Source organism: Protopterus annectens, chromosome 9.part0, assembly GCF_019279795.1.
Source record: "Protopterus annectens isolate FY-2018-M chromosome 9.part0, PAN1.0, whole genome shotgun sequence".
NCBI lineage: Eukaryota > Metazoa > Chordata > Ceratodontiformes > Protopteridae > Protopterus > Protopterus annectens.
Genome location: NC_056743.1, coordinates 453,691,952 through 453,717,536, shown reverse-complemented (window position 1 = coordinate 453,717,536; position 25,585 = coordinate 453,691,952). Strand labels below are relative to the sequence as shown.

Here is a 25,585-nt window from a genome sequence, read left to right as displayed (position 1 = left end):
CATATCCCTATATCTCTAAGACTATGTGCTGTGAGACTTGGACCCCCACAGCGGTCTTTGATTTCACTTCCACTGCCTTCAGTTTGCCTAGTGCAAGACTTTTTGAAAGCCACTAAACAATCCACTACTCCTAGATCACCCCTGAAATGGGACTGCATGTTCAGTGGGCTTATCCGATTAACAAATCCTTTTTTTTTTTTTTTTAAGTTCTCCATTATCCTGCAGGCTTATTGATACCAGTGGCAATCCTCATAACCCACAGCAAATAGTGCTGCAGAGACAATGGTTCAGACTGCAAAGTGAATTCTAAAGCAACCTGATCCACCCATTGCAAAGATATCATATATTCCTACTCCTCATAGTGCAAACAGTGGCCATCTCCAGACAACTGTGTCAGTACTGGCCTCTGAGCAGCTACCATACTCTGCCTCCAAAAAACTGTAGAGCAAAATGATCAAAATGCTAAACTTGGATACAGTTTCCAGGCCAGAATGTACCAGTCAAGTTATATGGAGAGAAGAAATAGGTATTCTAAGAAGAGATTGCTCAGGCAATCTCAGCCTGTGTCCTATGTTGTTCAAGGTTAAAATGGTGCTGCTCTAGGAAGAAACAGCAGCACCAATAAGCTCTACCAGAAACACCTGTAAAAGGATACCAGCAGCAATGAGCAACTTCAGGATGATGACATCACTGAGCCTACTTAGGCAACAGCCCCTCCCCACACAGATTCTTGATGACATACCAATTCACCTACAGAGATGGCACGGCCATGTTGACATACAAATTCACCTACACAGATGGCACTGCCATGTCAACAGACAGAGAAGTTAACCACCAGAGGATGTAAGGCACACTTCCTTTGAGATTCTGACAGCCCTGACTATTCCTTATCCCAAATGAGTGACCAAAGTTTGTTCATGTGAATTACAACTCAATGGGCAGTTTGCCCAGATGTCCTACACGGTTTGTTTTTATTCAAAAAAGGTTTTGGAAGAAAATATCAGTATGTTTTTTATATTACAGAAACCTTTTCAGGAAAGGTGATGTAGTGATGTCAAAATGACTGATCATGTCTGGCAATGATATGAGAATGGTGTAATCATTTATTGACTGATCATGTCTGGCAGTAATATCAGAATGGTGTAATCATTTACTGACTGATCAAGTCTGGCTTTCCTAAAGTAAGCATTGGGCACAAGTGTGAGATGGCACTGTATACAGTACAACTGCTGCTAATCTGTATTGCTTTATAAATGTAATTGTGGAGAATACGTTATGGAAATTAAAAGATAATGCCATACCTCTCAAATGACCCTGATTTTCAGGGACGTTCATGATTTTGACTCAGATGCTAGGTTTATCCCTTTTAATCCCTCTTAAAACTACTGACTATTGGAGAAAAGGTGGTGAATTCCACTTAGCTAGCCAGCCGGCAGTGTAAACTTTGGCTCTAGATGATTGTCACTGATAAAGAAACACCCTGACTCCTTGTGAAAATGGGAAAAAGGGGGTGTGGCTGGATGGATGCATGCATAATTATGAGATTTAAATTATTCTTTTAGATTAGAACATGTATAGTACTTCATATTATCTTATTCTGTCAATGTCCCAAGTTAATAATAGTAATATTCTAAAAGTGTCCCTGAATGTCCCTGATTATTTCTGGATTTGTCACTGACTGAGAGCTCTGTCTAATGCAGATCAGCAGCTGTCTGTTGGCCACCCATCATGACAGTTAAACTTAAATTTGTGATGACTGCTGATGTATGATGACTACTTTAAATGCTTCAAATAATGTCAGGTGTGAGGAAGGAGGTAAATACATTACAGTATTAATCTCAGAGGTAAACAAAACGTTAAACCCAACAAGCTGCAGATCTGGGAGAAAAAGGACAATGAAAATAAAGGATAACATAAGGAGAACAGTGAGAAAAAAATAAAACAAAAGTATAAGGGAAGAATGCAGTAATACAAATTTGTTAGCCAGTAAAAAAATTGACAGAGGCAGTACAAGGGAAAAAACAGACTAAACTAGTATATATAGTGGAACACTGCACTGCTAAGTAAAACAAGGATTTTTTTCTCTCTCTGATGAGGCAAAATACACAAAAGAAATATTAATCAATCAGATGCACAACAAGGTAATATACACAGTGTAGTCATCTTCTAAGGTGAACGTGGTTTGTGTCCTCAAAACACATTTACACACACACACACACATATATATATATATAGGTTTGTCTAGCTACGTGTTGTGCAAGAATCACATCTGTCTTCCTTAACAAAGTCATCTACTTCAGATCTTTCACATACCTAAAAAAACAATGCTTTAAAGATGCCCTACAGAAAAGGCCTCTGGTGCTACAGCTAATTTTATTACACTATTCTGCACTGAATTTCTTTACAGATATCTTTTATTTATAATTGATACTTAAATACAGAAAAAGAAGTATTACCTATGACACTGCAGAGCAGTCGTAAGCTGGTGGTGTCCCCCTCTCCACTGTCCCTTGGATTGTCCCTCCAAGAAGGGGGAAGAGGGATACGCAGTCCGATTGGTCGGTGGAATTTTCTCCGACGAGGCTCAACAGTGACCACGGGGCTAAATGTTGCTTGGTTACCCAGTAGATTGGTTACTAGCTCATCTGGAATGGGCTGAGCCTGGAAAATAACACACAAATTAACTGTAAAACTAAAATATTTTAATTTAAAATTAGAAGAACTGATTTGGTTTTATTAAATAACAGACTGTTATAATCCACAGTTCAAGATTATACTGTGCAATGTGTAATAATAAATGCATTAAAATGAACTGTTTTTCCGGCATAACACTATTTCAACCATCACAAGGTACATGCGATACAGGAATCATATTAATCCAAACAGTAGTCATATCACTATGATTCACAGTGGGAGGAAGGATGAAAAAAACTTGGAGACAAATGGCAGAGAGGAATTTTGTGGACAGTGTTATTACTCTGAGCTGGCAAGAAAAATAATCTGGAAGCAAATCAATGGACAGTACATATGACAGGAACAAGTACGGGATAGAGTATTCAGGAATATGAACAAGGGTTTGAGGAACAAGAATAAAAAAGAAGAGGAAGAGCAATGTGAATAACAGGGCTGTGAGAGTAGGACTTGGGGCAAAATATGGTATAGCAGAGGTGGTTCTGTCTGCTGACCTGGAATTGGCAGAATGCATTGTCCCTAATTAAATTTGGTTTATCAGGGCAGTTTCGCAGACACAGTAAATAAAATCCATATCTATGGTGGATGCATTTTGGCAATGCAAAGAGAGATCATTAAAAATGAAATTAAAAAAAAGATTAATTCAACACAGAATTCTACTTTATTAAATTGATAACTTTCCAGATCACAGAAGCAGCATCTACAATCAAAGCCATCCAGAAATCAATTTACAGACTTTTTTTTTAATGTTTTCATTCCAAGAGGTATTTGGATTTCCAAAGAGAACAACAGAGTCCCTTAGAGGCCAATAAGGATCAGCCTTATAATTCCATTCATGTATAATTTATGGACTTTCACTCCATCGATTTTCCTTTTGATTTGACAAAAATTCATGAACTTTCAATGTAAGATTTTCCTTCTGATTTCACCACAATTCATGAAATTTAATTTCTTGCATTTTCCTTCTGATTTGACCTTTAACAGTAGCCATCTTGTGCTGTCATGCTGGACTAGTCATGGACCATGTACGCATTTCACATACTCACAGGACCACAAGCAGTCTGTCCTTGTTCTGCAACCTCTAATGAGCACTTGTCTGTCAGATCTCATCTTTCAAAAGTCTTGGACATGATTTACAGAGTCTATTTTTTAAACTTTTAACAAACTGTACTGATCAGATATTTTTGGGGGTGGAATTACAAGGTCATCATTTAGGAATACATGATAGTACTTTATTACATTTCAGTGGTAGTGGTGTAGGGAAGGGGAGGAGGAACAGAAAAAGAATGCAAACGAAAGGACAAAAGTCAATGAAGAAAGTAATCAATGAAGTCAAAAAATAATTCCTGACTAAAGACTTTATAGACATATTGCAGAAAGCAGGTGAGGAACAGGTCAGACCAGGCTGAGTAAAGATGAAAGGGAAGTCACAGAAAACAGGAAACAAGAGGAGGTTTGAATAAATAATTGACACCAGGTATTTTTGAGAGAAAAACCTGTTATTGGATAACACAAACATAGGTACATGAGTGGGGTCTATATTAGAAGCACGAAAATGCTTCTAAGCGAATACGGAAAGAGCGACACATATTCATCAAATCTCATTTAAGTCGATGAATATGTCATAGGGCAAGTAGATGGTTGGCCAACTTCACAGAGTTGCCCTTTCCTTCCCTATAGTGCGATCTCGGAGTTGGTATATTTAGTTAGGGGGGGTGTGCGGGGTGAAGCCCCCCCCACCTGTTTATGATGTTAAATTATATTTTTAGCGAATGTCCGCATAAGATTTTTTCCTAGGGAAAGATTTGCTTATGTGGCTATTCACTGTTGTTAGTTTTCCTGCATTATGTGTCCACTTTTATGTAGTTGCACATATGCACTTTCATTCTTATAATATAGATCAATGAGTGGAGGATGGAAAAGCATCTAGGCAAGGAGATGAAAAGTTAAGTAAGCGAGGAGAAAGATAGCAGTTGAGACAAAATGCAAATAAGTGAAACATAGTACACATGGGCCACAAAGAAAATGTGGTTTAAATTATCACATAGAGAAATGATGGCGGGAGAGAATGAACATTTTTTTAAGGAGCATTTATCAATCCTGGGTTTGATCACTAGAACCAAATAAAAGAACTATGGGCAAAAAAACAGGATGCTGGAGTGTATCCTTATGCAAAAAGATTGCAGAAGCAAAATAAGTATTGCTTTTGCCCTTGCAGGTCCTGAACAGAGCACATACTGAGTTACACATGCTGCTTGGAGATCATTCAGAGACAGGCACATCAGACTCCAGGAATGACTCTACAGAAAGAACAGCAATCCTATGCAGAATGGAGGTGAAAACAGAGGGGAATGACAAAAGGGTTACCTTCAGAAGGAATGAAAGTTTGGGGTAGGTAAAGGAAACGATATGCAGGGTCCACCTACTTCCTAGATCTGTAAACATGTTTCTTCACAGACATAGTTGTGAACCATGAAATGGCTCTCGGAAATGGATGGTGAAGGAATAATTTGAAATGTAGCTGGTTCAGCAGTTATCTTTACAATCACTAGTAGAGTAAGTTAGTGGCAGGTATGCCTTTACTTTGTTTACATCCACCTCTTCAGGGAGCTGAATGTTTTAGTCTCTCAAAACAGGCTGAGACTTTAGTTGGCACTCTGTCCACTTGGTTGTCATTTCTCTGTTAGTAGTTTTTATTGCTCCTTTTACCTCTTAGTCACCTCTTTCCTTTGATCTTCATTTGAGAGTTCATATTTTAGTAGTCTAACTAGCCATTGCCTATATGAATATCTTTCAAAATGTACGCAAAAGATTGCCACAGCATTTTGGGAAGCATTACACATCGTAAGTAAGAAAACTGCTTATATCAAGACAGGGCAAGCAACAAATCAACAAATATTTACTAGTGCTGGCAGCATGTCAAAGCTGTGTGAAATATTTAGATCAACTTGATAAAAAAGTGAAACTACAGAGCATACATTTATGTCTTTGATAATAGCATAATATACATTGATAGTATAAGTAGGTTGATGGTGCTTATCTTGTTACTCAGTTGTGAAGGGATAGCAATTCTACACCTAGGTGATTTGTTCCTGCCTTCAGAACTCCTACAACCAGCAATGTTTTCTCATTCTGTCAGGTGTTTCACAATTTTGCACCATTACCAGACACCTAAGCTAAGCTTCTTCCACTGCAACAAAGGTTAAAATGCACAATTTTCTGCTGCTTACCTGAAGCTCTAGTTTCACCTTCTTGGTGATGGCAGCATCTGGGAATGTTGCCTGCACCATAGGTACCAGCTTACTCTTCAGCACTCCACCTTCCGGACCAATCTGATTGCAATCCTGCTGAATCCGGGAGACCACAGCAAAGTAGAGTGGAAAGTCAGTGGTGACAATTCGGTGGACTCGCTTCCTTTCCAAATCTTCAATGCTCTCCAGCTCTGCAGAAAACAATGTTAATGCATTGCATAACTGGGATGTTGTTTTAAACATTTCAACAATGCAGTTTTACAGTGTAACAAAACTCTTGTTTTCCTCACATGAACTATGATGTCATGCTACATTGCAGTTATGCTGTTTGCAGAAAGAAACAGCAAATGTCTGCAGGAGTTTAATTTGTTTCACATTCAACTGCCTGCATGGAAGACACTTTGGATTTGCAAGAGCAAACATTTTACCAGTACATGCTAAAGGATTTTCTAATCCGTTATTTACTGAAATCTCCAGAAAATCAGGACTTCATCATAACTGTTTTTACCATATGTCAGAGGTCGTGATGAAGACATGATTTTTGCATGAAAGTGCTTAACTTTTAAAAAGTTCTTAATTTATTTCACTACCTTGTGTAATTCTTGAGATTTAGGTTATGTGGCTTGTGGCACTGAAACACAAACTACAATCTTAAAAAAATGAAGAACAGAACAGAATTATAGAAATTAAATGGCAACTGGTTCATGTAGCCATTTACACATAGCCAGTACCCACCTTTAGGTCTTACCTCATTTTTCAAGCAGCAATAGGCCAATGATGCTGGTGGTGAATTTGTGAATACCCATCCGATCGTCTGACTCCTTTATAAAGGAAGATAGTGTATCAAATAGCTTAATATGGAGATGAATTTTTTTTCCAAAGAAAGGGTAGTTATTATTTGTTGAATTTAGCTCTCCACCTAAGTTTATTTACTAAAGCAGGTTCATATCTCTGGACCTAATTTTCTCTGGACTGTTTGACTGGTGGAGATATCAGAGGTTTTAGACTATCATATCCCTAATGGCTTGAAAAGTAAGGCACAGATCATCATTAATGAGTCTATAGGACAATCAATACAGGGACAGATCCACCAGCCTCTCCTGGTAGCTCAGGTCTTTTAGGCCCATGATCTTTTTATTAGGAACATCTGGGATCTCTCCAACTTCTGGACATGTCTAGTAAGATACATCCTAAAGGTAGAATTGACTTATATAATAGGTCTGATTAGTGCTGAATACAGAGGGGTAAAGACTTCTTTGGATCTACAGGAGATACCCTTAATGATCAGCTACTCCAAATAGAAGGATTTGCTAACCACTGTTGCAACATCACAAAGAGAGGGGATTATCTATTCATGTTCCAACACCTTGCACATCTTCATTTTGGGTTTTTGGGTAACTGCCTATACTATAAGTTTAATTGAAGAATTGTTGACCAAATGCAACAATATTCCACTTTTTAAGATTTAATTTTATGCTGTTTTATGTGCCACTGCTATTAATGTGTAAGTTCAAGTTGTAGATTCTGTATGTCAGAAAGGAATTTTAGGATAATATCCAATTTACACTTATCTGCAAATATGGTCAAGCAGAGAACCCACTTTATGATCTGGAGAGCAGAGAAATATATGCAAATAGCAGTGGTTTTAGTACAAATCCATGAGGGGCGCAACTGGTTAAATTATTTTCTCAAAAAGGTTTATCAGATTAATTAGAAAGGATCTACCCTTCACAAAGCCAAACTGCCTGGGGTAATATCTTATAAAATTTTTAATATCACATTTTATCAAGTCAGTTATGACCTGTTCCATGACTGGGTTTATGAGGCTGTAGTTTCCAGGGTCCATGTAGGGGTGCCCTTGTGAAGTGGAATCATTGCTGTTATGTACCATTGTTTAGGGACTAAGCCAATGGACAAACTGAAGCTGAACAGCTACATGCGAAGATACACCCGTGCATGTTTAGTACTGCTAAACAGACATCAAGGTTATGTTATCAGATCACATAAAGAATGTATTTTATTTTTGTTTTGGAAAGTACCTTTAGCAAGTATTCTTTTGTGATAGTAGTGGATGCGAGATCCTTTGTAATCTATAGGTTTTGTATAGTTGTCTCGGGGATGAAATTTGCAGTGAATTTGTTACATAATATATTTATGACAGCTACTGGATTTGAGTAGGTGGTACCATTTTGAAAACATTTGGAGTAATTTTGGGTGATATTTCTTAATTTTTGTGGCATATGTAAAGAAAGTTTAATAATTATCTTTAGCTTCCAATACTAGTCTAAGTTTATGGGATGCCTATTCTTTCCATACAACATTTTTGAGTACTTTTGTTATTTTTTATATTGACCTTGATTTGTGGGTCTGTAATCTGGCTGGATATTTTAAGAAGCTTTTTTCTTTTACTGCTTTGTTTATTCATGAGTGTATACTACCATGCAGGTTTATTTCCCATTTTGTTTGGTTCTGGTAGGAACTTTCAGGTTAATATGTTTATCTAGGTGAGAGCTTAATTTATAATAATTAACCATGTCAAGATTTGTGGAGTTAGAGTTATACTTTTATTTATTTATTTTACATTTGTTGACTGGGAAAGTCTGACTGGATGCATGTCCATTTTCAGTGGAGGCCTTGGGAGAAAAGCTCCACAGTTAAATTTTACTCAAAATATAAGGTGTATGCAGAGGCATTCAAATTTACATAGTACCAAATAAGAAGTTATGTACTCACCATAACGTTCCATCTGAGTAGGTATCTTCATTTGTCTGCAACCTATGGGATACGGATCCGATCTCGGATCCGAGCAGGCAACTTCTATCATAGCATAGATCCGAGCTCCTAGCTCCTCCCCCTTACCCATAATCCCCTGCCTGCCCTAACTGACCTCAGATCAAGTTTGCCCCATAGCACAGCAGATAAAAGGTGTCCCAATGGGAACATATGCTAATAACACAAGAACGATCATATCGGTCAGGGGGAAGAAGGGGGGGATGGTTGCAGACAATTGAAGATACCTACTCAGATGGAACATTATGGTGAGTACATAACTTCTTAATCTGAAGTAGGGACTTCATTTGTCAGCAACCTGTGGGACAGAGTCCCCAGCTACCTAAATCTTGGGTGGCCTTCATGGAAGGATATTCCGGAGCACCGTAGAGCCAAAGGATGCTCTACCTCAGGAAACAACATCTATTTTATAATGGCTGATAAAGGTGTGAGATGAAGCCCAAGTGGCTGCGGAACAAATGTCATCCAGTGGAACCCTAGCTTGAAAAGCCACAGAAGTGGCAACGGCCCTAGTAGAATGAGCATGGACTCCTTGAGGTGCAGGCCTCCCCGAGCTCTGATATGCTAAAAGAATACAACTCGAGATCCATCGAGAGAGAGAAAATTTAGAAACTGATTTTCTGAAATTACTTTTGGCAAAGGAGATAAACAACTGATCGGATTGCCTACGATCAGCAGTTCTATGGATATAAAAACGTAGTTGTCTGTGTACGTCCAAGGAATGTAGCTTGTACTCTCCTTTGTTATGAAAGTTAGGAAAAAACACTGGGAGATTGATGGATTGATTGATGTTCGCTTCTGAAGATACCTTAGGTAGAAAGGACAGATTGATCCTGAGGTAAACCCTATCCGGGTGAAAACCAGATATGGTGGTTTGACACAAAGAGCTTGCAATTCCGATACTCTTTTGGCTGAAGTTATGGCCACCAAAAAGGCTGTCTTCCAAGACAGAAATTTGAGATCAACTGTGGCCGCCGGTTCGAATGGGGGACCAGTCAAGGCCTGCAAGACTAAGGATAAATCCCATGGAGGTACCACCTCTTTAACTGGAGGCCTAATGAGGAAGGTACCCTTAAGGAAGGTCTTACACAGTTTGGAAGTGATAAGAGGGCCAGACTCTTGCCCCACATGGTAGTAAGAAATTGCTGCCAGTTGTACCTTGACTGTGGAAGAACTAGCCCCTTGGTGAAAGAGAGAGGTTAGAAAATCTAGAATCGATGATATTGGGGCTGTAAAAGGGTCTAAACGATGGTGTTCTGCCCAAATGGTGAAGCATTTCCACTTACTCCGATAAACCTTCCTGGTGGAAGGCTTGTGAGCTGCTACAAGAATGGCTTTGACTGGTGATGAGATCCCGGGAGTCCTTATGAGGAGTGGAACTGAAGCAACCAAGCCGTCAGCTTGAGGTTGACCAGGTTCGGAGTCGGAAGACCGAGAGGATGAGAGATGAGATCTGGGATGGGATCCAGTATCCATGGTGGATACACTAGGTGAGACCATAGGTAAGGGAACCACGTCTGACGAGGCCAGAATTGGGCAATGAGGATCATTTTGCTCTCCAGCTGCCTGGCTTTCTGTAATAATTTCAACATCAGGGGTAGAGGAGGGTAAGCATAAAGCAGACCGGGAGGCCAAGCATGAACTAGAGAGTCTCTCGGGGACTCCCCCGGAGGGGGGATCAGAGCGAAGTAATCGTTGCATTTGGTGTTTAAAGGAGAGGCAAAAATATCGCAACAAGGTCGCCCCCATCGGGCAAATACTTGCTCTGCGACTCGGTGGTTGAGAGACCACTCGTAAGGAGTCAGGATAGTACGACTGAGCCTGTACGTTAGAATGTTGGACTGTCCTGGAATGTGCGTTGCTATGAGAAAGCGGTTGGTGGAAATAGCCCATTCCCACACTCTCATGGCCTCGCGGCAAAGGGGGTAAGACCTGGTTCCCCCCTGTTTGTTGATGTACCAGACTACCGACATGTTGTCTGTCTGTACCGCAATTGTCCCTACCGGAAGAGAGTTGTGTAGTGCCTGCAACGTCAAAAGCACCGCCCTCATCTCTAGGACGTTGATATGCAAAGAGGTCTCTACGTCGTTCCATGTGCCTTGGACTGTTCTGCCTGAAAAATGCCACCCCCACCCCAGGCAAGAAGCGTCCGTGGTCACTGTGTCGACTGGCGGAGGTAGTGAGAAGGGACGTCCCGTGTAGAGGTTGGGAGACTGGAGCCACCACAGGAGCGATTTTCTGCAAACCTTGTTTAAGGAAATGGGGTGAGACAGGGGGTTGCGAGACAGGGACCATTGTACTTGGAGGGTCCATTGCAGAACCCTCATGTTCAACCGGGCAAATGGCAGCAGAGGGATTGCAGCTGCCATAGATCCTAGGGCCCTCAGGATCAATTCCGCCGAAGAAGTTTGCAGTTGAAGAATGGCCTGCACGTGCAACATCAGGTTCCGAAGCCGATCCGGAGTCAAGAACGCAAGCATCTGCCTGGAATCCAGTCTCGCCCCTATAAAATCCAGCATCTGTGTAGGGATGAGAGAGGATTTGGTCATGTTGATGGTTAATCCTAATAGTGGAGCCAGACCGAGAAAATAGTCCCTGCATGAACAAAGTAGATGCCTTGTTGGGGCTGTGAGGAGCCAGTCGTCCAGGTATGGAAAGACCTGAATTCCCTGGAGTCTCAGGTGGGCTGCTATTACCGCTAGGACCTTGGTGAACACCCTGGGGGCTGAGGTGAGACCGAAGGGGAGGACCCTGAATTGAAAGTGACTGGCTCCCAGCCGGAAGCGGAGGAACCTCCTGGAATGCCTGTCCACTAGAATGTGATAGCACGCATCCTTGAGGTCTATAGAACACATCCAGTCGTCCTCCCTCAATAAGGGGAGGACGGATTGCAATGTGACCATTCGGAACTTTTCTTTGGGTACCGCCAGGTTTAGGAGAGAGAGGTCGAGGATGGACCTCAAGTCCCCCGTCTTTTTTGGCACCAGAAAGAACCTGGAGTAAAACCCTGATCCGACTTGATCTGGGGGGACGGGCTGGATGGCTCTTTTTTGTAGAAGCTGCTGAATTTCTGCAGCAGCCACCTTCCTTTGACTGGGTGGGACGTCGGGAAGGCTTCTGATTCTGGAGTTTACTATGAAGGGAATTTGGTAACCTCTGCATATAATATGAAGCACCCAGCGATCCGTTGTTATGGACTCCCATTTTGCCAGGTGCTTCGAAAAACGCCCCCTGACTGCCTCCAGAGTGGAGCAGTCGGGAAACCCCTCAGGGGTTCTGCGTGGGCCTCTCAGAGAAAGGTTCTCTGGACCCAAAATTCCTAGGACCCCCTCTGCCTCTGGGGCAGCGTCCTCCCTGTCCTCCTCTGCCACGAGAGGACTGGTTGTCCTGAGCAGACTGGAATTGATGCGATTTTTGGAACCACATCTTCTTCTGACCCTTTTGGTTCTTGGAAAAGGACCTCTGGGGTGCAGAGAAGCGGACTCCGACGGCAGACAAGGTCTTCCCATCTTTCTCGCTCTGGACAAGAGTGTCGCGAATGGTTTTGCCGAACAGTGCAGAACCATCAAAAAAGGCATTCGCGAATGATGCCTTAAAGGGTTCCGAGAAGTCACAGTGATGGAGCCAGGCCTGCCTCCTCATGACAAGCCCTACTCCGCCTGCTCTAGCGGCTCCCTCCGTAGCATGAGACAATAGCCGCATAGAGATATTAGAGATAGAGCGGAGGGTGGCCATTCAGGAAGAGTACAGATCTTTGTCTCCCTCCGACATGGACCCTAGGGGGGGAAGCAGCGTATTCCTTTATTAGATCCCGCTGCATCCAAATAACGTGTGCCATATAGTTCAAGGCCCTCATAGAGAAGGTCGCTGAACTGAAGGCCTGCTTCCCAAGACGGTCCATCGCACGAGACTCCTTGCTCGGAGGATGAACCGTGGGGCTCTCCTGAGCCAACTCTTTCTTGGTGGCTGCAGCCATCAACATGGCATCCACAAGGGGACCTCTGCTCCAATGTGATCTCTCTGCAGGGGAGCTCAAAATTTTGTCTGGACGCTTCGGGATTGGCTCTACGGTGTCCGGTTCCTTCCAAGCCCTAGAGGATATGAGATCCACCAGGGGGTTGGGTGGAGGGGACACCCAAGAGGTAGATGGTCCTGCCTCAAACGCCTCCAGGAATACGGACTCGTCAGAGGAAGCCTTGGGGGCAGACCACCCACCCCTGATTTTGAGCATTTCCATGATGTCTCCAAAGGAGACATCCTCGGGGGGTGATCTAGGGGAGCCTTCCCCTTCATCCAAGTCCGTATCTTCGGTGAGACTCTCAGGGGAGTCCATGTGCCTCCTTTTGCACATTGCCTTGTGAGGAATCTCCTCGGGGGGACTGTCCGAGGAGTCCTCACGGGCTGTATCCTGCTCCACTGGAACTCCTAAATGCGCTGAGGCAGGCTGCCCCGAGGGCCGGATGAGGGGAGCCAGGACCAGATGAGAAGGAGTGCGGGAGGGAGCCGAAGCCAGGACCGGAGGCCTGGAAGCACTCGACAGTGCCCTCTCCACCACAGCGAAAGCCGAGCGGGAGCCGCTCTCTGACGGATCCGAGATCCGACTCCCACTTGGATCCGAAGCGGGGATCGGACTCGGCGCCGAGAACGTCGGATCCAAAGGACCAGTGTGCTCCGACTGAGACGGAGCCGAAAGCACACAGAATCCCTCGGATCCGAAGCTCGGCCCATGGCTCCGAGAGGTCAGATCCGACAAACTCGAGGGAACAGTCGGAGCCGACGTGCCCAGTACGGTCGGCTCTGACCTACCCCCGGATCCAACGTGGCTTGGCTCCGAGCCCGGAATGCAGGTCAGAGAAGGAGCTATAGGAGTGAAGAAAGGGGTCGAGCTCCCCCCCAGAGGGGGGGGGGGAGGCAAGAGCACTCCCATCTGCATCTGGGCCTGGATGAATCTCCTCATCATCCGGTCCATGTCCGCATCAGACATGCTAAAAGTGGACCTCGACGAGGCCACTGAGGCAGACCTGGAGTTTCGCCTCGATGACCTCGACGGGGACCGGATCACCTCTTCCTCGGGTCCCGGGGAGAAACAAGGGGATCGGATCCGAGGAGGAGGAGATCGAGAAGACTTGGACGGAGAAGCCCTCTTGGTGGGCGGGGCCAATGAGGAGTACTCGGCCCGCCGCTTAAGGTGCTTCTCCCGCCGCTTCTCTTTCCTGGCCTCCCTATCCTCCGGAGCCAAAGCGGGAGGTTGAGTCCCGGTCAGAGGAAGGGAGGCAGGAGTGATCGCTACCGGGGGGGTAGCGGGCACCGAAGTACCGGAGGCCAAAGCAGAGTCTGGGGGTAGAAGGCCCACCAGAACTAGCTTCGACCTTCGATCCTTGAGTGCCCTGAGGTTGAACGCCGTGCAAATCGCGCAACCCGAAGAGAGGTGTTCAACCCCAAGGCACCTAACGCACCGAGTGTGGCCATCAGCCGGTGAAAGCTTGTGACCACACTCGGTGCATTTCGAAAAAATGGCTTTAGGGGCCTCCGACATTACTGTAGAAAGCACACTCACTAGGCCCCTAACACTCAGTCACACACACACGCTACGACCAGCGGGGGAGGGAGAAATATTTTAAATTAAATTAAATTAAATATAAGATATAAGATATAAAATAGTGTAAGGGTAAACCTACCACACACACAATCAGTCACTCAGAAAGAAGAAATACAAAACTTTTTTTCTCACAAAAATGCTAAGAGCTCTGAACCTAGCTGTTGCTTGAAGAGCGGCAAACTAGATTTGAGGTCAGTTAGGGCAGGCAGGGGATTATGGGTAAGGGGGCAGAGCTAGGAGCTTGGATCTATGCTATGATAGAAGTTGCTGGCTTGGATCCGAGATCGGATCCATATCCCACAGGTTGCTGAGAAATGAAGTCCCTACTTCAGATCTTAGCATTGACTAGTAACATAGCATTGAAGTTTAAGATTTAACATATTTACATAGACTGAACACATTTTTTACAGTTTTAGGTTGAGGCATTACACAATGGTGAACACTGTTAGTAGGGGGGTTGCATTTTTTGCGTCATACGGTTGAGTTGCGAGCAAGTTAGCCACAGTAGGGAGTATAGCAACAAAGAGAGCTAAGATTAGACATAGTAGGGAGTATCGTAGCAGGAGAAGAGACAGAGATAGGAAACTGGATAACAGGTTAAGCTTAAGTATTTCAGACTTGGACATAAAATTGTAGGATGTTTGAAGTGTTTGAATACTGTGATACTTACATTTAATGGTTTGGGTATTTTACAGGAAATTTATACCAGTATGTGGTCAGATTTAAATGGGTAAGAGTATACCAGTGGGACAGTGCATATAAATGCTTTGGAAGTACTATGTCAAGAATATTTTATTCTCTAGTAATGTCTTTGAAAAAGCACACATCATCTAGTGAAAAAATGAATTTAAATATGGAAAATCTACTAAAGTAATACAACTGCCCAACTTGCAGCATTTCAGACAAAAAAGTGAAACATAGCATTAAGCAAGGCAAAAAAAAACTACTATACCAATTTTCAGGAAAAACATAACGCTAATCCAAAAAGATGTCATCCTTCAATCAATGATCTTTTAAATCTGGGTAAGAAACACAAACTATCCCTATTATCCCTAACTCCAATGACAGCAATGCTAGAAATTTTAACTCCTATTTTATCCAATCTGTGACATCTTTAATAGCAAGTGTGCCCCACCTAACCCATCACTTCCACCACTGGCAGCATCTTCAAACAGTCATTTCTTCTTCATATCAGTCCCAACCTCCTTTATTAAAAAAATCCTCCTTAAAGTAAAACCTACCACTTCAGCTCATGGCACCCTTCCTCCTGAGTTTATCAAAACAGCCGCAAATGCTATTGTTTATTCAATATCCATTTAATTAACAGCTCTATAAGAGAAAATGACGTCCCTCTTCTCTGGAAAAAAAAATCATACATTATTCCATTACATAATGGTGAACCAGCATAAGACCTAGTTAACAATAGTCTTAATGCGATACTATTATCGATCTATAAAATAATTCCAAAATGCATATATACACATCTATTAAAATATATCCTGCAAAAAATATTTTCTCTCCTATGCAACTTGGTTTTAGACCTTTGCACAGCACCACCACAGCATTACAAAGCTTCACCAACACTGTCAATCAGTATAGAAACTCAGGCAATCTCTTTTCTTCTCTCTACTTAGATATTACAAAAGTCTTCAGCACTGTTAACTGCTAAAATATCTTAAATAAACTTACTTCAACAGTTCTCTCTAATCCTGCCCTCCACTGGTTCCACAGCTGAATAACAAAATAGGCATCTGGCAGCTAAATGGGAAACTGACGACTCTTCTTTCCAGCTTCTATCCTTGGTTATCCCTCAGGATTGATCCTGGTCCGCTTACACTTCAATATTTTTATAAATGATATGATCGCAGTATCCAAGGATGCCACAGTAATTTAATACACTGATGACTAAACACTCACATATTCAGCAAAAGATCTCTCTACTGTCCATCAACTAACTCAGCTTTTTTTTACCTCAATCAAAGAACAACGTAGAATAAAAAAAATCAGTCTATTTACTCCAAATCAGCTCAACCTCCAAAATGATCAATTCACCATTACGTCAAAGGAAAAAAATAAAAATAGCAGCCAATGATAAACTGCTATGTGTTTATATAGATTCACAGATTCATAGCTACCCTTGGCCATTTAGGTTTAGCCAGTTGCCCTTTCTGTGCTCAAATTAACTTATCCCATTTGGTTAGAGATTGGCCTTACCTCTCTTATGCTCAGTAATTATCTTTTACCCCTAATAAAAATAACTGTGATCATGCCATAGATAATTTGAGAGAAACCATGCATGGGATAAAGCATTTAGGAACTGCCGCTCTCCATTCGTAGTACAAGGGGCAGTCCTGGGGCAAATTTTCTGTTTCACATCCATAGATCCAAGTTGAATTAAATATGGGCAGGGAGTAATTCTTTTTTATGTAGTGATCCCCTGCGAAATATACCTGTCCCTCCAAACCATTCTATTGATGTTGCAGAAGGCTTAGATCCCTTGATACATAGACCACCAACTAAAATTTGAGAAGCATATTTTGCAGTTGGTATAAACAACTAACCAGAAACCTGGAAGTCTGATATTAGACAAGCTATTTCTTACAGACAACAGGGAAACCATCCATACCTTACTATTTGCCTCCCCTGTTCTAATAAACCTCAGTTCTTCCTTATCCATGAAGCTGCAGCAGCATTATGACAAATTTGCTAAGTTTGCCACTAACCTAGTCCATAGAACCCACCACTGTGCAGCCATAAAAGACTTAAGCTGGCTTGAACTCCCACATGACCTCGGCTTCTATAAACATCCAGTAAACCAGACCTCTGTTTGTAGGTTCATAGATAAGTACCAGACTAGTTGCCTTTGCAGGCCATTTTAAGCTTGGCCACTTTTCCTCAAAGATGAGAATTAAACTACATCATAACAAAGACAAAAGACTGAAACTTTCACTGTTGGTAAACCTCATAACATTAAATTCTGCAGTCATAACAAAGACAAAAGACTAAAAAATCTGACTGTTGATAAAACTCACAAAACAAAATTCAGCAGTCATAACAAACACCAAACACTGAAAATCTGACTGTTGATAAACCACATAACACTAAATTCGGCAGTCATAACAAAGACCAAACAATGAAAATCTGACTGTTGATAAACCACATAACACTAAATTCGGCAGTCATAACAAAGACCAAACAATGAAAATCTGATTGCTTGTAAACCTTGTATAACTAAATTCAGCAGTCACAACAAAGACAAAAACATTACAACTTGACTGCTAGCTACCCCCCCTGCACTCCCACAGCCCCCTACTTTAATATTCTCACCCCAAGATCGCACTACAGTGGGGAAAAGGGAATTTTCCCTTACCTGCACTGTAGTCCGATCTACGAAACAGGCACACATACATGGAAGCTCTTTTCGATGTTAAGCACTTTCGTGTATCTGTGATCGATGTTTTGTGATTCGGACATATGCTAGTCAAGCATGTGCCCGGATCCCATATATATATATATATATATATATATATATATATATATATATATATATATACATATATCTACGGGTCTACCTGAGATGGTCGACAAGCCATTTGATCGATTTTCATTTGGTCGACAATTCATTTGGTCGACAGGCAGATTTGCCCCCCTCCCCAATGTTGTGCGACCCTGGAGTTGCTATATATAGTTAGGGGGGTGTGGGGGGTGAAGCCCCCCACATAAAACTGCTTGTCGACCAAATGAATTGTCGACCAAATGAAAGTCAATCATATGGCCTGTCGACCATGTGATAGGGATCCATATATATATATATATATATATATATATATATATATATATATATATATATATATATATATATATCAAGATAGATAAACATATATAGGGAGAGAGATAGAAATAGACGAATGTGTGCTTGTGTATGTGTATCTATACCCACATATAGACACAAAGTATATGTCACTTTTCCCATTACTGGTACTTTAACATTCTGCCTTCATCATGCATCTACAATGCCAACTGCAAAGGATAAAGTAATTATCCCATGGTATCCTGGGTTTTCGCATAATTCTCATGCAGCCCTAGACATTTTTATTTATTTATTCACATCAGCCGATTCACCAAAATTCAGCAACACAGATCAAACCACAAAATTAAACACACAGCTACCACAACTTTTTACATATGTTATTACTACTGCAACAATTCATTTGTTCATTCATTTATTCATTCATTCATTTACTCATCTTCTGATTACTCATTAATCTATTTTAGGATTGTAGGCGTGTCAGATATCTTCCTTGTATTGAAAGGGTACAAGGTGGAGAAAACAGTCTTTGTCAGCACAGTGACACAGCAGTTTGAAGTATTGCTTTATGTTTCATGGTTCTTCAGTTTGGAACTTGGCGGGGGTTGTCTTCTGTATGGCATCTACATGTCCAGTGGATTCTTTTTTTTTTTCAATAATAATTCTTTATTTTTCTTTTTTTCTAAATGTTGATACAATACTACAACCTATTTACAATATATACATGAATGCTTCCAACAGTTACATAGAGTCATTATACATAACTATACACTTCTAAATAGATATTACAGAAAAAAAAAAGAATAAAAATCTAGTATCAATATAAGGCTTATCTATAGACAACTCCATAGTCAGTCTGTACTTCCCGGAGAAAAGTGGAATGGAACCTTAAGCTAAGACAATGTTAAAGATTTGCTCCCATATTTTTGTATTATTTACACTTTTCTTATGATCACTAATTAATAATTTGTGTGCTAAGATATGTTTTATCGCTACACTCTTGAAATTTTCCCATGAAGTCTGGGATGGATTCAACCAATTTGTAGCTATATACAGCTTCATTAACAAAAAAATATTTACGAGTATGATCTTTTGAGATCTATCCAAATTAGTTGGCAGAATATGCAGAATCATAAACTCCCAAGAAAGTGTAGACTGTTGATATCCCATTTTTTGTAGTTGAAATTTCAAAGAATTCCAGAGTTTAAAAATACATTTACAACTCCAGAACATGTGTAAAAGGTCAGCCGTTTGATCTATACAATATGGGCATTTGGGTGAATTTTTTGAGTTAAATTTATGTAAAGTGAGACGCGTATAATACGCATTATTAAATATCATCAACTGAGTAAATAATAACTTTTGAAGGGACACTGATTTTAAGGTTTATTGCTCTCACTATTTTACTATCTTCAATTGTTAACAATTTCTCCTTCCAGTATTTCGATAAAAGTATTTGGTTATTGTATTTCACCTCTTTCATCAAACTATATGACGCTGTTATGTATTTACATTCCTGTGTTAAGGTTTGCCATAAGTTTAAGCAAATGTGTAAATCTTCTTTAATTTTGAAATTCCTATTACTAAAATAGCTTATTGATAAGTCCTTTAACTGTCTTATTATAATTAAATACGAGTTAGGGAGCTCTATCTCTCTTAGTCTGTTATGTATTGAGATACCTAGAAAGGGATATAAATCGAGTATGGTTAAATTACTTATAAGTGGGAATTTCTTAAGGTCCATCAACTGATTACCAATTTTCAAATTCGGGTTTTTATGAAATGGTTGAAAAATCATCATATATTGTAAAAAATTGAGTGAGTTAAACAGACTTTGCACTGATATTATATATAATTTGATATGTTCCATCAAAGCGCACATTTTAAGGGTATCTTTGTTTAAAAAAGGTAATGCCTTACAATTAATACCCAGACCAGCAACATGTTTATGATTTAGAATCAACCACTTAGGAGCCCATTTCGAATTGATCCTATCAAAGTTAACTACTCTTAGAAGTCTATTAGCGTTTATTATTAAATAATTCTTCTTCTTCTTTCGGCTTTTCCCGGTTAGGGGTCGCCACAGCGGATCACCCTGTCCGCACATTGAATGGCAGTGGAGTTTTACGGTGTCGAGTTGCCAGCCCGGCGCCCAACCTTCCACAGAAGGCACACTCACACACACACCTAGGGCCAATTTAGAGTGTCCAATCCACCTGCAGCATGTCTTTGGGATGTGGGAGGAAACCGGAGCACCCGGAGGAAACCCACGCGACCACAGGGAGGACATGCAGACTCCGCACAGAAGGCACCCCAGCCAAGGATCGAACCGGAGAAGCTCTTGCTGTGAGGCAGCAATGCTAACCACTGCACCACCGTGGCTGCCCGTTTATTATTAAATAATATGTTTCAAAATTCGGTAGTTCCAACCCACCCCTATTTTTCAGAGTCATCAGTTTGTCATAAAATATCCTAACTTTTCTAGGTTCCCATACAAATCTAGCTAATTCTGTATGAAGTTGTTTGAAGAATTTCCTGGAAATTTGAACTTGAGTAGCTCTAAAGATATATAGTATTCTGGGAAGTATGTTCATTTTAATAATTGAGGTCTTTGCCATTATTGGTAATTTCAGATTATCCCATCTTTTTAAATCAGAGACTATCTGTTCCCATATTAACTTAACATTATTTACATAAAAGTCTCTATTATCTGTTGAAAAAACAACCCCTAAATATTTTATTTTTTCTTCGGATTTTACCTGCCCTACCAATGGTAAAAGCGAGAAGGGTGTAGGCGTCTTTAATGGGAATACCTTGTTTTTTTTTTAATTTATTTTGTAATTAGATATTTTTGCAAAGTCTTCCACAGCTTTTAATATTTTCTTAATATCTGAAACAGGTGTTGTGCAGTAAATATTCAAATTGTCCGCAAAAGCAGCCATGGAAATCTTCGTACCATAAATTATTGGAGCATTGTGATCAATATTTTGTTTGATATGTAGAAATAATGGTTCTAAATATAAATTGAACAATATAGGAGATAACGGACATCCTTGGCGGGTACCATTCTTAATTTGAATTCTTTTTGAGAGATTCCTATTAATAACTAGATTTGTATAAGGATTGTTATATAGTTTTTTTAAAGTTAAAATATGTCCAGTGGATTCTATTCACTGCTCTGTTTCCTCCCATGTTCTTAAGATGTGATATAGGTGACATCCATTTTCCAAATCATCCACACAGGTGTGGATACTGTGTGTGTGTGTGTGTGTGTGTGTGTGTGTGTGTGTGTGTGTGTGTGTGTGTAGATGCATCCTAGAAGAGAATGTCATTTTATCTGTGATTATTCTCCTGCCTTATATGAGCGCCAGGATAGGATTTGGATCCTTATCTGATTCTATCACAATTATATTTAATCATATTTATCCTGTTTTTATTTATTCTGAGTTCTGGTGCACAGCAACAAAATCACACTCTGTTTCTTGGACTGATCACTGCTGCCTTTTACACTGCACAGATTACCTTATAATAATCTGACAAGGAAACTACACAAGCCTGTTGTTGTACATAGCACAGAGACTTTGGCTGATGCATATTTGTCGATATCAGCCCCTGGCTTGCACTGGAACTAAACTACAACAAAAGTGATTAAAGAAATATCTATGAAAAAGAATGAGTCAGCTGGAAAGTAAAAATTAACACAATTACTATTCAAAGCTTTCAAAATGTTATGTTACCCACATTTTATGGTTGATGGGCACAAAATATTTTCTATAGTGGTCATTGTAAAGCCATGCACTGAGCAGTGTATCATGTTCCAAAGGGAAACATTGTTACTACTCTTGAATATGTTACATTACAAAGACATGTCAGAAGAGACCAAACAAAATGCCTGCTCCTGTCTGGCATCTACTTCTTGGAAGTCAAGGCTAATGTCAAAGGCCTCTGGCTCACCAAAGTTCGCAGACAACTGTATATCGGGAGCCATCACAGAATCCTCTCATGATACCAGCATCCTACAACAGGGTCTAACACAAACAAATGACTGGCGCCTAATTCACAGACTAAAACTGAATGTGAAGAGATGCATTATAGGATTCCCATTAGCTTGACAAGTCTGACCTGTAAAGCCACAGAGTGTATTATTATGGATCACATAAACAAGGACATAGACAATTTCCAAGCATTTGAACCCACCCAGTTCGGATTCGTCAAGGGCAGATTCTTGCCTGTTGAACCTGGTTGACTTCTTTGAGACTGTCACTAAGGCCCTGGATGAGGGAAAGTCAGTACATACAGCTTACCTTGACTTGGCCAAGGCCTTTGACACAATCCCCACTTAGGCATCACTGAGAAGCCAACACAACTTGGCGTAAATCCCTATCTCATCAGGTGAGTGGCCAACTGGCTCACCAACAGGATCCTCAAGGTCAAAATAGGTCCCTCTATCTCTGATAGCAGATCTGTAGAGTTTCCCAGGGATCTGTCCTGGGACACCTACTGTTTGGCATCTACTTCTCAAAGGTCCAGGCAAAGACAAAAGGTCTGTGGCTGACCAAATCTGTGGACGACTCTAAGTTGGTTGCTGTCAGTGACTCCCCAAATTATGTTAACATACTGCATGAGGGTCTCAGAGCAACTGACTGGCACCAAATTCATGGCCTCAAGCTAAATGCAAAAAAATGCATCATCATACCATTTGGCAAAAACACAGTCCCTACTGATTACATCATCAATGGCAACCCCCTAAACACTCAACCTGTGGTGAGAGACCAGGGTACTCAGGTTGATAACAATTTCACATTCGATCATCATATAGCGGGAGTTGTCAGAAAAGCCTTTTACTTGGTTCATCTCATATATAAGGGGATTGCATCCAGAAAAAAGGAGGTTATTACATCTCTATACTTCTCCCTCATTTGACCAATAAATGAGTATAATGCCCCGTTTGGTATGTACCTCTCCAAACATCTGTAACAACTGAAAAGGCCACAGAAATACCTCACAAAGAATCCATGGCCTCCAAAACCTGTCCTATGCAGACAAGCTCCAATCACTGTCACTCTACTTGGTATTATACAGATTGCTCAGAGGTGATCTGTGTCCTGCCTGCAAGGCAATCTTGGACCCTGCCCTATTAGTGATGATCCACATCCATAAATCTAACTTCTCATGCATTACCACTTGAAAGGCCTGAATCTAATATGTGACAGTAAAAAAACCTGCTGGAGAGACAGGTTTGTCTCCCCGAGGCTGCCCCGTCTCTGGAATAGACTTTCCATACATGCCAAACAGAGTACCTCGCTGACCCTCTTCAAATGCAGACTTGATGAGTGGATGGGAAAACACAAATTTGTCCCAGGGTCCCACCTGTGTCCCACATTGACAGGGGCAACAGGTGCTGACTGAGGTTTCTTTTTGGGGATATACTCTTGGCTAGGTTTGTAAGGGCCCCAGGGCCATTAGCCTAGTAACCTCTATGATCCTATGATCCTATAGTGACCTTTGGGAAATCATCCACCCAAGCTAATTACTCCACTGATAGAACACCGCTAAGAGTTGATCCAATAGCGAGGGATCTGGGAACATCTGTAGACAGTAATCTGGATTTCGACCAGCATTTAGCCAAGATAGTAAGAAAATCCTTCTGTCTTGACCAACTTATAAAGAAGGGTATGGCATCCAACTCCAAGGAAGTTAAAATGCCTCTCTACCCAACCATATCAGACTAATCATTGAGTACAATGCCCGCTTTGGAATGTACCTAATCAGGCACTTGCAACAGTTGGAGCTCTCTCTCAAAGATTTCTTACCAGTAGAATTCAGGGTATGAATACCCTGTCCTACACAAAATGTTTTAAGGCCTTATCTCTGTATTCAGTCACCTACAGGTTACTGATAAATGATCTATGCCTGGCATATAAGGCATCTTCAGACCTGGCTCTGATGGATCTCTTGCATATCCATAAAACAAACAGCACTAGAAAAAACAGATCCAAGGACCTGAACTTTGCCTGTGACATAAATAGAACATGCTGGAGAGAGATATTTGTCTCAAAGGATTCTCTCACTAAGGAATAAGCTACCCATCTGCATGAAATAGAGTTCATCCTTGACCCTATTCAAATGAAACCTTGATAATATAGTGGGAAGTCACAAATTCACTTCTAGTCTGTCCCCCGTGTCTCTGATGGATAAAGGTCGACAGTAAGTAAATTAATCCCCAACTAACATAATGTCTCACATAACCTTTAGCTACCTCCTTACCAACATACCCCACCATATAGGTGTCCAAGTAACTCAAGGTCAAAACTATGTTGGGTTGCACAGCTAGGCTTGTAAAGACCCCTGTGGTCATTAGCTTTGTATAAACCTGTGAACTACAAAAGATAATATAAAAACTGAGATACTGGAAGCTCTTATTTACAGGTATGGATAGTAAGATACAAGCAGTGAAAATATTTTAGTCATAGGTGTTTACTAGGCTAATGACCACAAGGGCCTTTTTAAGCCTAGCCATGCATCCCAAATCTCTGACAAGTTCTGATACCCTTGATAAGTGTAAGCATGGGCCTGGAAGATGAACCATTTATAGGTTACCTGTTTGCATCAGAGACATAGGTGCCAAACCAGGGATGAATTTCCGGTTTCCCATCCAATTGTCCAAGTTGCACTTGAATTGGATTAAGGAGGAACTCTGCTTCAATGTCTGGGGAGCCTCTTCCATAGGCATGGTAGTCTCTGGGATACATACCTAGCTCTCCAGCAGGTCCTATTTATAGCACAGGTAAAGTTTAAGTCTTTTGAATGGGTAATTCTGGTGCTGTTTGTTTTGTGGATATGCAGGAAGTCCATCAGAGTGGGGTCTGACAATACCCTGTATGCCAGATATAGATCTCCCCTCAAAAGCCTGTAGGAGACAGAATACAGGGATAGGGCCTTGAGGCGGTCTGCATAGGACATACTACTTATGCCCTATATTCTTTTATTGAGGAACCTCTGTGGCCATTCCAGTTGTTGGATATGCCTGGATAGGTACATACCAAAGGGGGCATTGTACTCAATGATAGGTCTGATGAATGCCGAATACAGTGGAACAATGACTTCCTTAGACTTAGATGCCATACCTTTGTTTATAGGATGCACAACATAGAATGATTTTCTCACCACTGTGGACAAGTGATGATCAAAGGCTAGATTACTATCTATGTGTGTACCTAAGTCCCTGACTGCTGGGTCAACTCTAAGAGGGGTGTGTTGTCAATATCATGGTTACCAGGGATGGATGACTTCCCAAAGGATACTATTATGCATTTTTTGGCATTTAGTTTTAGTCCATGACTCTGACACCAGTTGTTTGTAGAAAAGTCAGGCATATTTTTATCATCCAGAGGAGAAGTTGTGGAAAATAATTCATAAAGTTGAGTTGAAGAAATTTATCTGGGA

General features: G+C 41.2%; 1 protein-coding gene across 3 annotated transcripts in view; it reads right to left on the bottom strand.

The window, feature by feature from the left end:
* ANK1 (ankyrin 1) overlaps positions 1 to 25,585 on the bottom strand; it is a 1,899,552-nt gene that overhangs the window by 706,432 nt on the left and 1,167,535 nt on the right. For all 3 annotated transcript variants that reach the window (XM_044082993.1, XM_044082990.1, XM_044082992.1), the window contains 2 exons: positions 5,922 to 6,133; positions 2,457 to 2,661 (listed from right to left, as the gene is read on the bottom strand). In XM_044082993.1, the coding sequence (XP_043938928.1) occupies positions 2,457 to 2,661; positions 5,922 to 6,133 (417 nt within the window). The remainder of the gene's footprint in view (positions 1 to 2,456; positions 2,662 to 5,921; positions 6,134 to 25,585) is intronic.